General features: G+C 36.8%; 1 protein-coding gene across 8 annotated transcripts in view; it reads left to right on the top strand.

The window, feature by feature from the left end:
* The window catches only part of cspg5a (chondroitin sulfate proteoglycan 5a), a 54,446-nt gene that overhangs the window by 26,748 nt on the left and 15,360 nt on the right, over positions 1-12,338 (top strand). For all 8 annotated transcript variants that reach the window (XM_032556982.1, XM_032557024.1, XM_032556964.1 and 5 more), the window contains exon 3: positions 10,745-10,933. In XM_032556982.1, the coding sequence (XP_032412873.1) occupies positions 10,745-10,933 (189 nt within the window). The remainder of the gene's footprint in view (positions 1-10,744; positions 10,934-12,338) is intronic.

Here is a 12,338-nt window from a genome sequence, read left to right as displayed (position 1 = left end):
CTCTGTCCCTCTCACAGATGTGATCTGACAGTGTCATAAACCACTTCCTCCTCAGGCGCTGCAGAATCAGAACCATATTCGGAGAAAGAGATGAGAAAGCAGAGGAAGCGGGTGACTGAGGGTGTGTGGCATGGAAAGAAGCAGGGAGATTTGTGTATTGAGCGGCTTTGTAATCTGTCTTGCATTTCCCTGCAGTGTCCCTCTTAGTTTCCAGCGTCCCACACCTGCTGTCCATCTGTACACCTGTCCACAGTCAGTTTGGGTAGTTATTTTAAAGTTTTTTGCATCATAAGTGCCTTTTTCTGAATGCAGTCGGGTCATTTTTGACTCCATAATATGTCAGAAAGACAGATGTAGCAAGATAAAGAAACCAAGGCAGGGCAAAAGAGTTTGAAGGATCAAACATTTGTAATGAGAACAAAACATTGTCAACAAGAAGTGGAGAGATGTACTGAAACAGAGTGAGAAGTGGAGAGAAACAGAGGAGGTAGAGGAGAAACTGAGTGAGAGAATGAGTCAGAACCTTATAATGCTTGCCAGCATGGAAACGACTCAGGCGAGCCAGGTCAAATTTACTGGCGTGCGTGTGTGTGTGTTGCAGCTTGATGTAATTAAGAGAAGCTTTGAGCAGCAACAGCCGTTTGTGTCCATTTTTTGGGGGGATTTCATGCTTGCGTCATGAAAACACATGCAAGATTATGAGCGTATCAGAGATCAATTTTAGGTGAAAGAGCATCGAGAGGTGGAGTCAGGTCAGAGGTCTAACACAGGGAAGATTTACGGCTGCTGAGGAGGCTGGGGCTGACACACACAGACTCACACACCCCGACACACACCCCCACATGCAAAGCGACTGTTTTTGCCAAGCTGGATCTTGTGAACTTACTTCATCCCTAACAACGCACAAAAACATTTGCTGAAATTAACTTTTGGGTGTGTGCCTCTCTGCAGGTTATCTAAGCTTCGACTCTGAACTTCACAGCTGAGACTGTAAACCTGTTTGCATGTGAAAACAGATTTTCACAGCTTTTCAAATGGTTTTACATCAATATGCTCTAATGAGTTCAGATCTCCATTTCTGCTTTTTGCCAACTTTAGATACCTCTGACTGCTTTATGCTCTTATTTTAGAAGAAAAACCAATATGGACTTAATCTACTTTTAATATACTTATATCAAATTTATTTGAGTGTTAATTTTTTTTTTCCTGCAGAATAAACCAGATGCTGAAGGAATTTATTAGGTCTTGGGTTTGTTCTGTTATAGAGCTATGTCATTCTTTAAAGTTTTAAAATGTTATGTTACTGAGGCTAATAGGCCAAGAAATGCTTTGTAAAGCTTAACATAGATATATGTTTTCTTATGATTTCACTCAACTCTCAGTGTCTCCAGAGGCCATTTGTTTTTGAGGCAAGATGTCAGCAGATAAAGTCAACATGACAAATGCAAAGTTCACAACGTGGGACCAAAACTCCTTCCAGTGGCTCTCACATGTTTACACACCCCTGTTAAAATGTCATGGTGAATTATTTTAAAACCTTTTCTACATATAGTAGCAAAGAAATATGTTTACAGATAAGATAAATAAATACAAAATTAACACTTTTCAGGATTTAGTCTTCTTTAGTTGGAGTTTATCAGCATATCGTTTTTTGAATTGGCAACATTTACCAAGTCTGTTTTATTTACACTGCTAAAGCAGGCAGTTATAAACTTTTTTTAGGGGAAGATTCAAGTATTCACGGATTTTAGTCATTTTTCTGGTTACTGTGATCTGTAACTACAGTGAACCCTGAGATTCCAATGATTGAACCCCAAAGTTTGATGTCATTAGACCATAACTCATTGTCCAACATATTTTGAGAGCTAGGACACAGCCAGCGCTCTTCATAAATTGCTGCTGTTCTTCACAATTACGTTTGGTCTTTTGGCTGCCTCTTTAACCAGTTCGGGAGAACTGTCCTTTATTATTCTGAAGACAATAAAGTAAGAACATGTTGTCCTATATTTTCTTCAGTTATCTGTCACTCCCTTCACTGTGACATAGACTATGTGTAATGATGTTCACTTTTAAACCCTTCTCCTGACTAGGATCTAATTGAAACTTTTATTCAATTAGATCCTTTTGATTCTTTGCAACCTCTCTGAAAATTATTTTTGCAAATCTCAGGAGAATCCTATCATGGCTGAACTTCATTTCACTGTAATCAGATTCACTAGAACTTATTGTAGATGTGAAAAGGCATGAATTCTTAAACTGAATCCAAATGTGATTAAACAAATAATCAGTTTAACTCTGTGCATAGTTATGCAGGTAGAGTATTTTTATAGCCTTTTTATAATATATATTTTCCTCTGTTACATTTCTTGTTTTTCCCTTAGAATAAGGGATAAATGTCATGCTATATGTACTTTTTTTAGCATCACAAAAACCTAACATTTCAACAAAGGTGTGTACACTTTTAGAAGGCTTTTTAATTTATCAACATATTTATTTATGGTTCAAACTAAAGCTAATTTGAGTCTTTTAAAGCGCAATAATCCTGATAACCATATCCTCATTATCACAGTATCAGTGGCTACAATAATAATATTGTAATGAATTGTTTGCATGATAATTGTTTGTTAAGTCATTCCAAGCATCCTGACTTCACACTTTGCATGCCAAACCAGATATTCAGCCTGTTGGATGTATTCTCTCTCCATTGAACGTTGTAAATCCTGGTGAAAATCTATCTCTCCAGCTGATATGTTTCCCAAACATCATATATTTTTCCCCAGTAATTGCAAAATAAATCATCTCCTGATTGACAAACCCCCTGCAATCACCTTATTTTTAATTGTCTGGTGCAGCAAGAGGTTGTTTATGTCCATATTTAACCTCCTAAGAGCAAACTGAGTTTCTGTAGCGCTGATTTACTGCCTTCTTGTCAGGGTCATGAGCGGAGCAGTTTTGTTGAAAACATCCCTTTCAGCTTCAGCGAGTGGTTGCAGTTAAATGTGACAAGGGACCCATCTGTGAATCAGTAATTACTTTGCAGTTTATGGTGTCGTGACTGCTCTCCAGGGATCCAGAGGTTTATGCTAATAGGTTTTGGGTACAGTTGGATCTGTAGATCTCCTCTGAATGAGTCGTTTGCGTCGTTAGCAGCCTCGGTGTGTATAAAACAGCAGGAATGATGGGATGTAGCCGAGTCGTGCCGACAGCTCGGCGGGAAACAATATGTAAATGTGACAAGCAAACAGAAATAAGCCAAATTAGGTGTTTATGTTTTGCTAACCAGATGTCACAAGCTGCATGCAAGAACGTACCAAGTTCACTTTCCTGCTCAGAAAGGCTCTTTGCTCTAAATACTCTAAATGTTCATTTAGAGGACACTGTTGATAAGCTTGTAAAGCAGGCAAACATCATTTGTTTGTAGATTTTGTGATGCTTTGCTTAGACCTTGAAAAAGAAAGATGTCAGCATAGTGAAAACTGATTTATTAAAAATATTTAAGCTGGCTTGTTTCTGCTTCCATGTTGTTGCTAATTTATCTTAATTTAAGATCAATAACTTTGAGTTTAAACGTTTTGTTTGGACTTTCCTGGACTGACAGGTCTTTGTTTGACTCCCCTGAGATGTCTGAGTTGACTTCAGCTTAATGCAAAGTAGGAGCTACAAGCTTAAGCCAGTGTCCTTCAAAGTGCAACCACAGTTGACAGTGAATATGTAAATTTTCCCTAAGGTGTTTTGAACACACACCAGGCTTTAACTGTGAGAGAAAATTGGTGCAAAGCCAAAAGAGTTTCAAGATATTGATCTTGGTTTTCATTTTATGTCTTTCAAACCTTATCCAGACTTCTCCAGCCCTGTGAAGAACAGCTCAGCTTAATCTGCCAAGGTTTTTTTTTATGAATTCCAGTAAAATTGTATCATTTAACTAATGTTTACAGGATATTTTTTCCCTTGTCCTCCCCAACCCTGATGCATTGCCCCTTCTGAATGTTCTCCACCCAGTGATGTAAAGACTAAAACAATGAAGTTCTGCAATGGCAACCAATTAAGTTATGTAGCTATTTTCCATGAGTTTTACCTCATTCTGACTCAGTGGTGGGCACATCTTTTCCCATATAAATAAATCTAAAAAAGGTCCATCTGTCTTGTTTAAATGTGTAATCGGGTGAGATCAAACTCCAGTCTTTCCTCCTTCTCTCTGTCAACCTTGTAAAATCTTTTCCAGTGTTTTAATCTTTACCTCAGCTTGACCCTTAGTTTCCCTTTCCCTCCCAACGCCCCTAGCGAATGAGAAAGTTCCCAATTATTTGGAAACAGAATGTCAAATGTGGATCTCAGTGCCAGAATCGCAGTTCAAGTTACTGATTTTTTTTCTTAAGGAGATCCCGAGTCTCTCCTGTCCTCTGCTGGCCTTTTAGCCACACATCCAGCCGCTTCTGGATACTCCACTCAGTTCTTTTCTTCCTCCTCTGCAATCCTGGTATAAAAAAATATCAGCCTTAGGCAGGACATGTTTAAAAATAGTACTATTTTTCATGCAAATCTGGACTTAATGCTAATATATTCAACACTGTTGCATACCCTCTCCTGTCAGTTCAGATGCAGCTTGTTTAGGTCTTACCTTCTGTTAGGTTGTTCCCCTTTAACCTTCCTATGACCTTGTCAAAATGCATTCTGTCTCTCCTTATGTTCTTACTTCATGTTTCCTACAGCTAAGCAACAACCATTCATCTCTCCTATGGGTAAAACTGATTCTTTCATACCTCCAGCAGTGTTTTCCCACTGGACCAGTTCCTATGCTGGATCTGGGTTGTTGCTATAATGGGATATTTAAATAACCATTTTCTTTCTCCACAGCCATAGAGGCAACGTTGAGTCATAGGTCAAAAGTTTTAGGAAACCATTTTGAGTCCAGAACTTTATGAGACGTCAATCTATATTAAAAAAAATATATTTGAAATTCTATTCCTGTGTAAAACTGCCAGAAGGTACAGGCCCTAAGCATACGAAGAAGCAGATCTCCCCAATGTGTTACATCTAAAAAGAAGAACATGACAGAGAGGGAAATGTTCCCAGAATAACTCTGTCCAACAAAATCAACAAAGACCTAATTTAAGATATTTTATATTAGCTATTAGATATTAGCTAATTTCTTTACTTTTTAAATCAGGTTCCAGAAAACAGTGTTTACTTTGTTTTATTTTTTATAAAATAGAAAATATTTTTCAAGGCTTTATTCAAATTTCAACTAATAATAATGAGTCAATTATGCAATTATTTGAGATCTGAAAAATAATTATATAGTCAATTATATTTGTTTATATAACGACGAATAAGATAGTACCCTCAGCAGTTTCAATAATTTAACAGCAGCAACACAAGCAGTGTGTCTTGGGAGTAGCGCGTACATAAGCATAATTGACAGCAGTAAGACATTCCTCCTGGCTGTGATTGATTGTTTCTGATCTGGAGCCGTGTGTTTCTCCAGATGCCAGTAGAACCACAGGGAGGCAGCAGGAGGAGGAGCTCGATTTTTTTACTCTCTGCTTATTCCTGTTTGTCACGTTCCATTCTTCCTGAGAAAATCAGCCCAGCATAGATCTTATTGTGCTGCAGCACTATTTGTACCCTATACTCCTCTAGAATGAAACACGCCCATGTTCTAGCTTAATTAGCTAAACAGTCAGAGGATTTACTATCTTGTATTCTTCTTTTTTTGTGTCCCAGTGCCAGTTCTTCTGTGGTTCTTTTAGATTTTGACATTACTTCTCATATGGCTGTGGAGAGCCATGGCAACATAGATAATGATGGGTTGGAGAGTGAATAAAACTGTAATGGGATGTGTGGTGACTTCATAGTGGGAATAACTGTTGTTGGCGTCTCATGTAAACCACAGAAGTGTTGGGGGTTTTTGAACAAGCCTGATTGTAGAAGCTCTTTCATGCCTGTTGAAAAGTTTGGCTCCTTTGGTTTCTCTTTGTAGCTGCTTTAGGCTTTAAAGTTTTTCAGAGATTAAGACATTCACAAAGATTGACCTGAGCCAAATTTATTTGAAAATAAAAGATGTTGTCAGCTAGTCTTACAGTGCCCCAACAGTCTTATTAATTAGATCAGAAATCATCTGTTTGTTTTATCTTAATCCCATAGACATCCATGAAAACACAATGTGGCTTCATCTCTTTGTACTTTATTTACTGTTTCTGTATCTCTTAAGCTCTTGTTTTTGTTTTCCTATCCAACAATGACAGATATTGTTGACTGCATTCAAATACACATGATAAATGCATGTTTATAAGCTTTTAGCAAAGATAACTTAATATAATTGATATATAGTACTATAGCAGGAGAGCTTTGCAGTCTGGTTGTCTATTAACCAGATTTGGATAATTTTCAAACTTTATGGAGTCTAAGCTGCGTCTTGCTGGTTCGAAACTCAAAAAAATATATTTTTTTTGGTCACCTAATCCACCATATGTGAAAGTGGTTAAAATGTGAAAAAATCTAAAAGTTAGTAATTGTCTATATAACTGAGGGGTTTAAAATTGAGATCAAAGGAAGTGCAAAGTCAAAAGAAGCTATTTAAAAGAAAGCTGTAGTTACTAGAATATGCTATGACTGAATTCCTTACCAAGTATGTCCATAAAGTCATTGGAAGTTTATCTAACTGGCCAAATATATTATTTACAAGCAGAGTGAACGGAACCTGAAAGACCTATATTGCCTCCTACTACTTCTTTTGCTACTGCAATACTGTGCAAATAAAAAATGTGATGATTGAATTTCCCTCTGGTTCTAATATCAATATATAATGACCAGAGGAAGGCTGGACAATTGTGTTTTGAATGCTGTTCATATATTGTTTCAAATTATATGTCTTAAAAGAAAAACAGAACTGGCCAATATTAACACTTTAACTTTCAACATTTCTTTGCAAATCCACTTTTTACACATAGCCTATCACACTTTCAAATGAACTAATTTAGAGTCAAATGAAAAAAGAACTACTAGCAATAAAACCAACTTATGAATTTTTCTAAAGCATTAGTAAAAGCAAGACAGATTTTCTGTGGGCAAAAACAAAGGAGTTGCCTGAGTCTGCAGGAGAAGAAACCCTACTTTCTATGTTTATGACGATCAGAAACTTGTTTATTGACATTCTCCTTTTCCTCACTGACTCAAATGTCTGCAGGTTGTAACTATTGATTTACTTTGACTTAGTGAATACGTTCATTTATCCTGTCGGCATCACTACTCCATCAGCAGACCACATGTTACTACACTACAGTGAGAGAGAAATTTCTTTTTAGCTTAAAGAAACTTTCATTTTGACAACTAAACAATGTTTATTAGCAGCTCTTTTTCAACAGAAGCACAGTGTGCCATTCACCAAACTCTGTGTGTGCAGTTTCTAATGTCACGGTTCTGCGGTGCTAATACCTTGTCAGAGATAATTACGTTCACTTATGACTTCACCTTCCTCATTTTAATAACAAGCCAAGGTGAAAACAATTTGGCTGCACAACCTAAAAGCTGGAGATGTGCATCAGCTGGAGCTCTTTGGAGGGAAGTAGGACAGCGAAAGAGCGGCAGTGAGTATGAAAATAAATTTTCAAAAAGACAAATGGCAGGAGAGGGATTAGAGAAACAAGGCCAGGAATACAGAAGAGGAATGTTGAGCTGGATGCTAAAGAGGATATTTCCCTCCCTTTTTCGGCTCGCCAGTGAAGGCATGACATGTCAGCTCCATGTCTGCTCCGTTTGCTGCTCAGCTGGGTTGCCATAGAGACCAGCACATAATTTTCCCTCCTCGTCCTTTCTGCATCCCTCTATCCTCCTTTTATTTTCCTGTCTACCCCCACTCTTCTTCTTGCGCCGACTTACATAAACCTCTTCTTTTGTACAAACACAGAAACACTCAGAGGTTGAGTGCACTGAAGTCTCCTTGAAAATGTGATCTCAGTCTCCATCGCTCCCCTCTCTCCTCCTCGCACACATGCCCACACACTCAAAATGTCTCCTGGCTCTTTGGCAGCTCTTCCTCTCAGCTGGCAAATGAAAGAAGGATATTCAGGAAGGATTCAGGAAAACGAGCCGTGAAGAGAACGCACCTACATGTGGAAAAGCGTATAGGATCAGCAAACTTCAAACTCTTCGTTCTCTTTACAATGTCTTCATCTCAGTTCCTCTATAGAGGCATGTTACAGAGAGGGTGAAAAGACAGCAGTACATGTCTTGCTCAGTTTTCACCTGAAGCTACCCTTTTTCACCCCAGTTTGCTGTGAAAGCGATAAAAATCTTTATAAAAATATATTTTAAGCAGCTGTCATAGCCAAGATTGTGAAATCCTGTAACAATGAACATAGTACTGCTCTCCTAAATGATAAAGGTGAATAAAGAGTGTGATATAACGTTATATTTTTAAAATGTAGCTTGAAGAGAGTGGAACAGGTGTTCTACATATATATATATATATATATATATATATATATATATATATATATATATATATATATATATATATATATATATATACTGTATATATACTGTATATATATACTGTATATATACAGTACAGACCAAAAGTTTGGACACACCTTCTCATTGAATTCAATTAGAAAGTGTGTCCAAACTTTTGGTCTGTACTGTATATATACTGTATATATATATATATATATATATATTTTTTTTTTATTTTTTTTTTTCTTTAAAATCTTTGTTTTTGGATAAGTTTCTTCAACAAATTTCCAAAACTACCTTTTGAAACATAACCAATCACCTTTTTGATTACAACTTTTTTCTTGTTTATGTCTGCAACATCTCCAAGCAATAAAAATGTATAACATAAATCTAGGATAGAAGTTTTAAAAGTACTTTGAAAGCTTTGTTAGGTTTTAAAAATTGCTTTTTCCCCATAATGTATTTTCAAATTTCACAAACATTTTTGTTCATGCTTGTTTTGTTAGAAAAAATACCATCTTGTAAAATATTCCATTTTCATGACTGCTATCTTTTGCCATTGTCTGTCCCAATCAAAAGATTAATGATAAAATGCATTTTGATCTGTTTGTGCAGCACCCTATGGTCATTTTTATAGTGAAAACAACTAAATAAAAGCGATCATCTTTCTGATTTTTTGCAAGCTTTACAGGAACACATAGTTTGTTTTGACGTCCATCATGATGAATGGGCCGCTTTCTGAACGCCATGTGTAAAGGGTCAGTAGTTTCATGAGGTATTGAGATATGTTTGCTAGTTTCATGATAAACTTTGGGCAGACAAAGTCATCTGCCTCTGTGGTTCTGGTCCCCTCCCCAGGCGAACTCTGCACTTTACCAGACACTTATAAAAGGAGCATGGGACTCAGATGGTATCTGTGTGTGTCTTGTGTGTGAGTCCACATGTGTGGTTTGTTAAATCTTATAAATGTCTTTTCTGACTTAGTATTTTTGACAGCTGCTGGGTGCGCATTTATGAGTTAAAGCCGCCATCTGTATGGAAAATCACCTCAGGTGTTTTTTCCTTGTTCACGTTCCATTATCAGTGAGGCTAAGTACAGTCTTTATGCTTTCTGAATCAGGCATTAATCAAACTCTGTGGAAAAAAGTTTCAGCAGTAAATAACTTTATAGCCAGGATTATGTAATATTCTTTTAATCTCTCTTACTCACGTTTGAATTTCAACTTCTTTTTTATACTGTTTCAGTTAATTTTGCAGAGTTGGGTTTCCACACAGCTCTTTCTACAGCATTTCACGTTGAGGTCTTCACGATGACTGGGTCATTGTGACATGTTGATTCTTTACTTTTTCCATCAGTCTGTTGTAGATGTCCTGCTGTGTTTGAGACATTGTTCTCTTCATCATCTGTTTTTACTTCTAGCAACAGCCTTTCCAACAGATTCCCTCACATTTGACTCTACAATGCATTAGTTTGTAAGGAGGTACATGTAGAAGTCACAGACTGTATGGTCCACTGGTTGCAGAATAAGCCCTAATCATCATCCTTCCACCTCCATGCTTGCCAGTTTCATGTTTTGTATGTTCAGTTTTTACTAAACATGAACTGGACATTATGATTAAACATCTTTACTTTGGTCTCATTTGTCCAGTGGACTCTTTTACAGATATATTGTGGTTCATAGAAAGGAGGAATTTGTTAGCTTAGGTCATGCTGCAATACAGAAGAGTTTTCTTCTGTTAACTCTTATAAACATGGCTACCTGTTTGGTCTGTTTCTGTCATTTTATCTTTTAATGTGCTAAATGATGCCTGTAGAGTCTAAAAGGAACTCCTTGATTTTTTTTTACATTTTTTAACTTGAGGTCCTTCCCAATTTGACTGTTTCTGTGTGGTTATTGCTGATGTTGGTCTGTCTTGGTATTCTGTATATATGTATGCTCCAGACCAAAACTCCAGCTTTTACAGAGGTGGTCACAATGATAACAGTCAATTAATAATACTTATTTGAGCTCCAGCACTTGGCTGCTAATTGTTCCTTGTTGATGTTGTTCATACTAATCCCAGGAGTGTATATTAGTAGCAATACAATTTCCCCAATAGCTTAATATATGTAATTACTAATATCAAAATACTTGAACAATCATACCCATAATACTGCCATTTGCAAAAAGGTGCAAATGGCAAGTTTAAATCCATTTGACACTTTTTTATATTTCTTGTTGTGTTTTCCTCACCTTTTCCTTTCACCTGACTTTTTCACCATGGTCCCCCTTGTCTGTCTTTGTTTCAGATGCAATGTCCAGGACTACATTTGGCACAAAGGTGCGCGCTGCGAGTCGGTGGTGACCGAGTTCCAGGTGATGTGCCTCGCCGTGGGCGCCTTGGCCCTGGTGGTCTTGCTGCTCTTCATGATCATCGTCTGCTTCGCCAAAAAACTCCACGTGCTCAAGACGGAGAACAAGAAGTTGCGCAAGCGCAGGTGAGACAAGACCATAAGGTTTCTAATTAAGAAAAAGTACAGTAGAAGATGTGAAGTTTTAGATTCTTTTTCTTGCCTAAATATTTTTTGGCTAAAGCGTCTCACTAAGACCTTTAGACCATTGGCAGAAATTATCTTCAGATGACCGAGGAATTGGCAACCACTAGGTGAAAACAACTTTTCCACTATGCAGAAGGAGACTACAGCTGCTGCAAGCTTCAACATTTGAATTTTGCAATGTCTGTTGCATTGCATTTGTAATTATAATTAGGGAAAGATTAAATAATTGCAGAAGAAATCAGACAGATCAGGGCTTTTATAAAATATTAGACATTCACTGAGGATAACAAAACAAAATTCTGAGATTGGGATGTAAAATAAAAAAAAGGCAATGAATGTAACCAAATGCATGTGTTCGTCAAAGAAAGCTTTCCCAGTAGTATATGGTGTTTGTTTTTTTTGGCCTTATCAAAATGAATGTATTTCACAAAAACTGCATAAGAAACTCTGTTTTCACATTACACGAGTCACGTGACCAACACAGCTGGATGTTGCTGCAAAGGTAACCTCTCCCAGATATAAGAGGCTTGCTGCTCCAATGCCTGAATAAGACGCCAACATCTCCTCTGATGGCTGATAGATAATAACAGAGCGCTATTGCTGAAATATGAATGTATTTCATTTAACATCCATCTCTGCCATGATTTTTAATGACTTATCATGTGAACAAGCTTATTCACATGATTTTAATTTAATTTTGTATTTAATGGAAAGATTGAAATTGTGAAATTGTGGTTTTTTTATATTAGCAAAAATATATCGACAAAGATTTGGGCATATTTGTAATAAAAACACAGGTACTGATGTACCTATATAACAGATACAGCAGTTAGAATCTGGTGACAGTTTATCACACAAGCACTAAATGTTGTTTAGAAATTCAATTATGGATTTCCAGCTGATCAGCAGGTGACAAAAAGTTGGTTTGCTTCAGTATTCAGTCCATCAGCTCCTACAGGATAGCAAAAAATTATCATGTTCTTACTTTATTTCAAGATTACTAGAGTATTTGTTTGATAATTTGTAGAAATGAATAAAAGGAACAAGAGTTTTTCAGGACTGTATGTATCCCAGTATGAATTAAAATGTATCTTGTAGCATACATTTTAATCTCTCTAGAATACTCATTGTTGTAATAGTTTGAATGTTGAATATCTTTAATTGGTAATGAGCAAAAGTTACGAGTGAGGACAGAAAATCCAGATATATACAGTACAGACCAAAAGTTTGGACACACCTTCTCATTGAATTTAATTAGAAAGTGTGTCCAAACTTTTGGTCTGTACTGTACGTATATTAATATATCTATTATAAGTTTAACAAGAAAAGGATCAAGACAAGAACA

Source organism: Xiphophorus hellerii, chromosome 3 (assembly GCF_003331165.1).
Source record: "Xiphophorus hellerii strain 12219 chromosome 3, Xiphophorus_hellerii-4.1, whole genome shotgun sequence".
Lineage (NCBI taxonomy): Eukaryota > Metazoa > Chordata > Actinopteri > Cyprinodontiformes > Poeciliidae > Xiphophorus > Xiphophorus hellerii.
The sequence above is the reverse complement of the archived record's forward strand: the minus strand, read 5'-3'. Positions and strand labels throughout refer to the sequence as shown.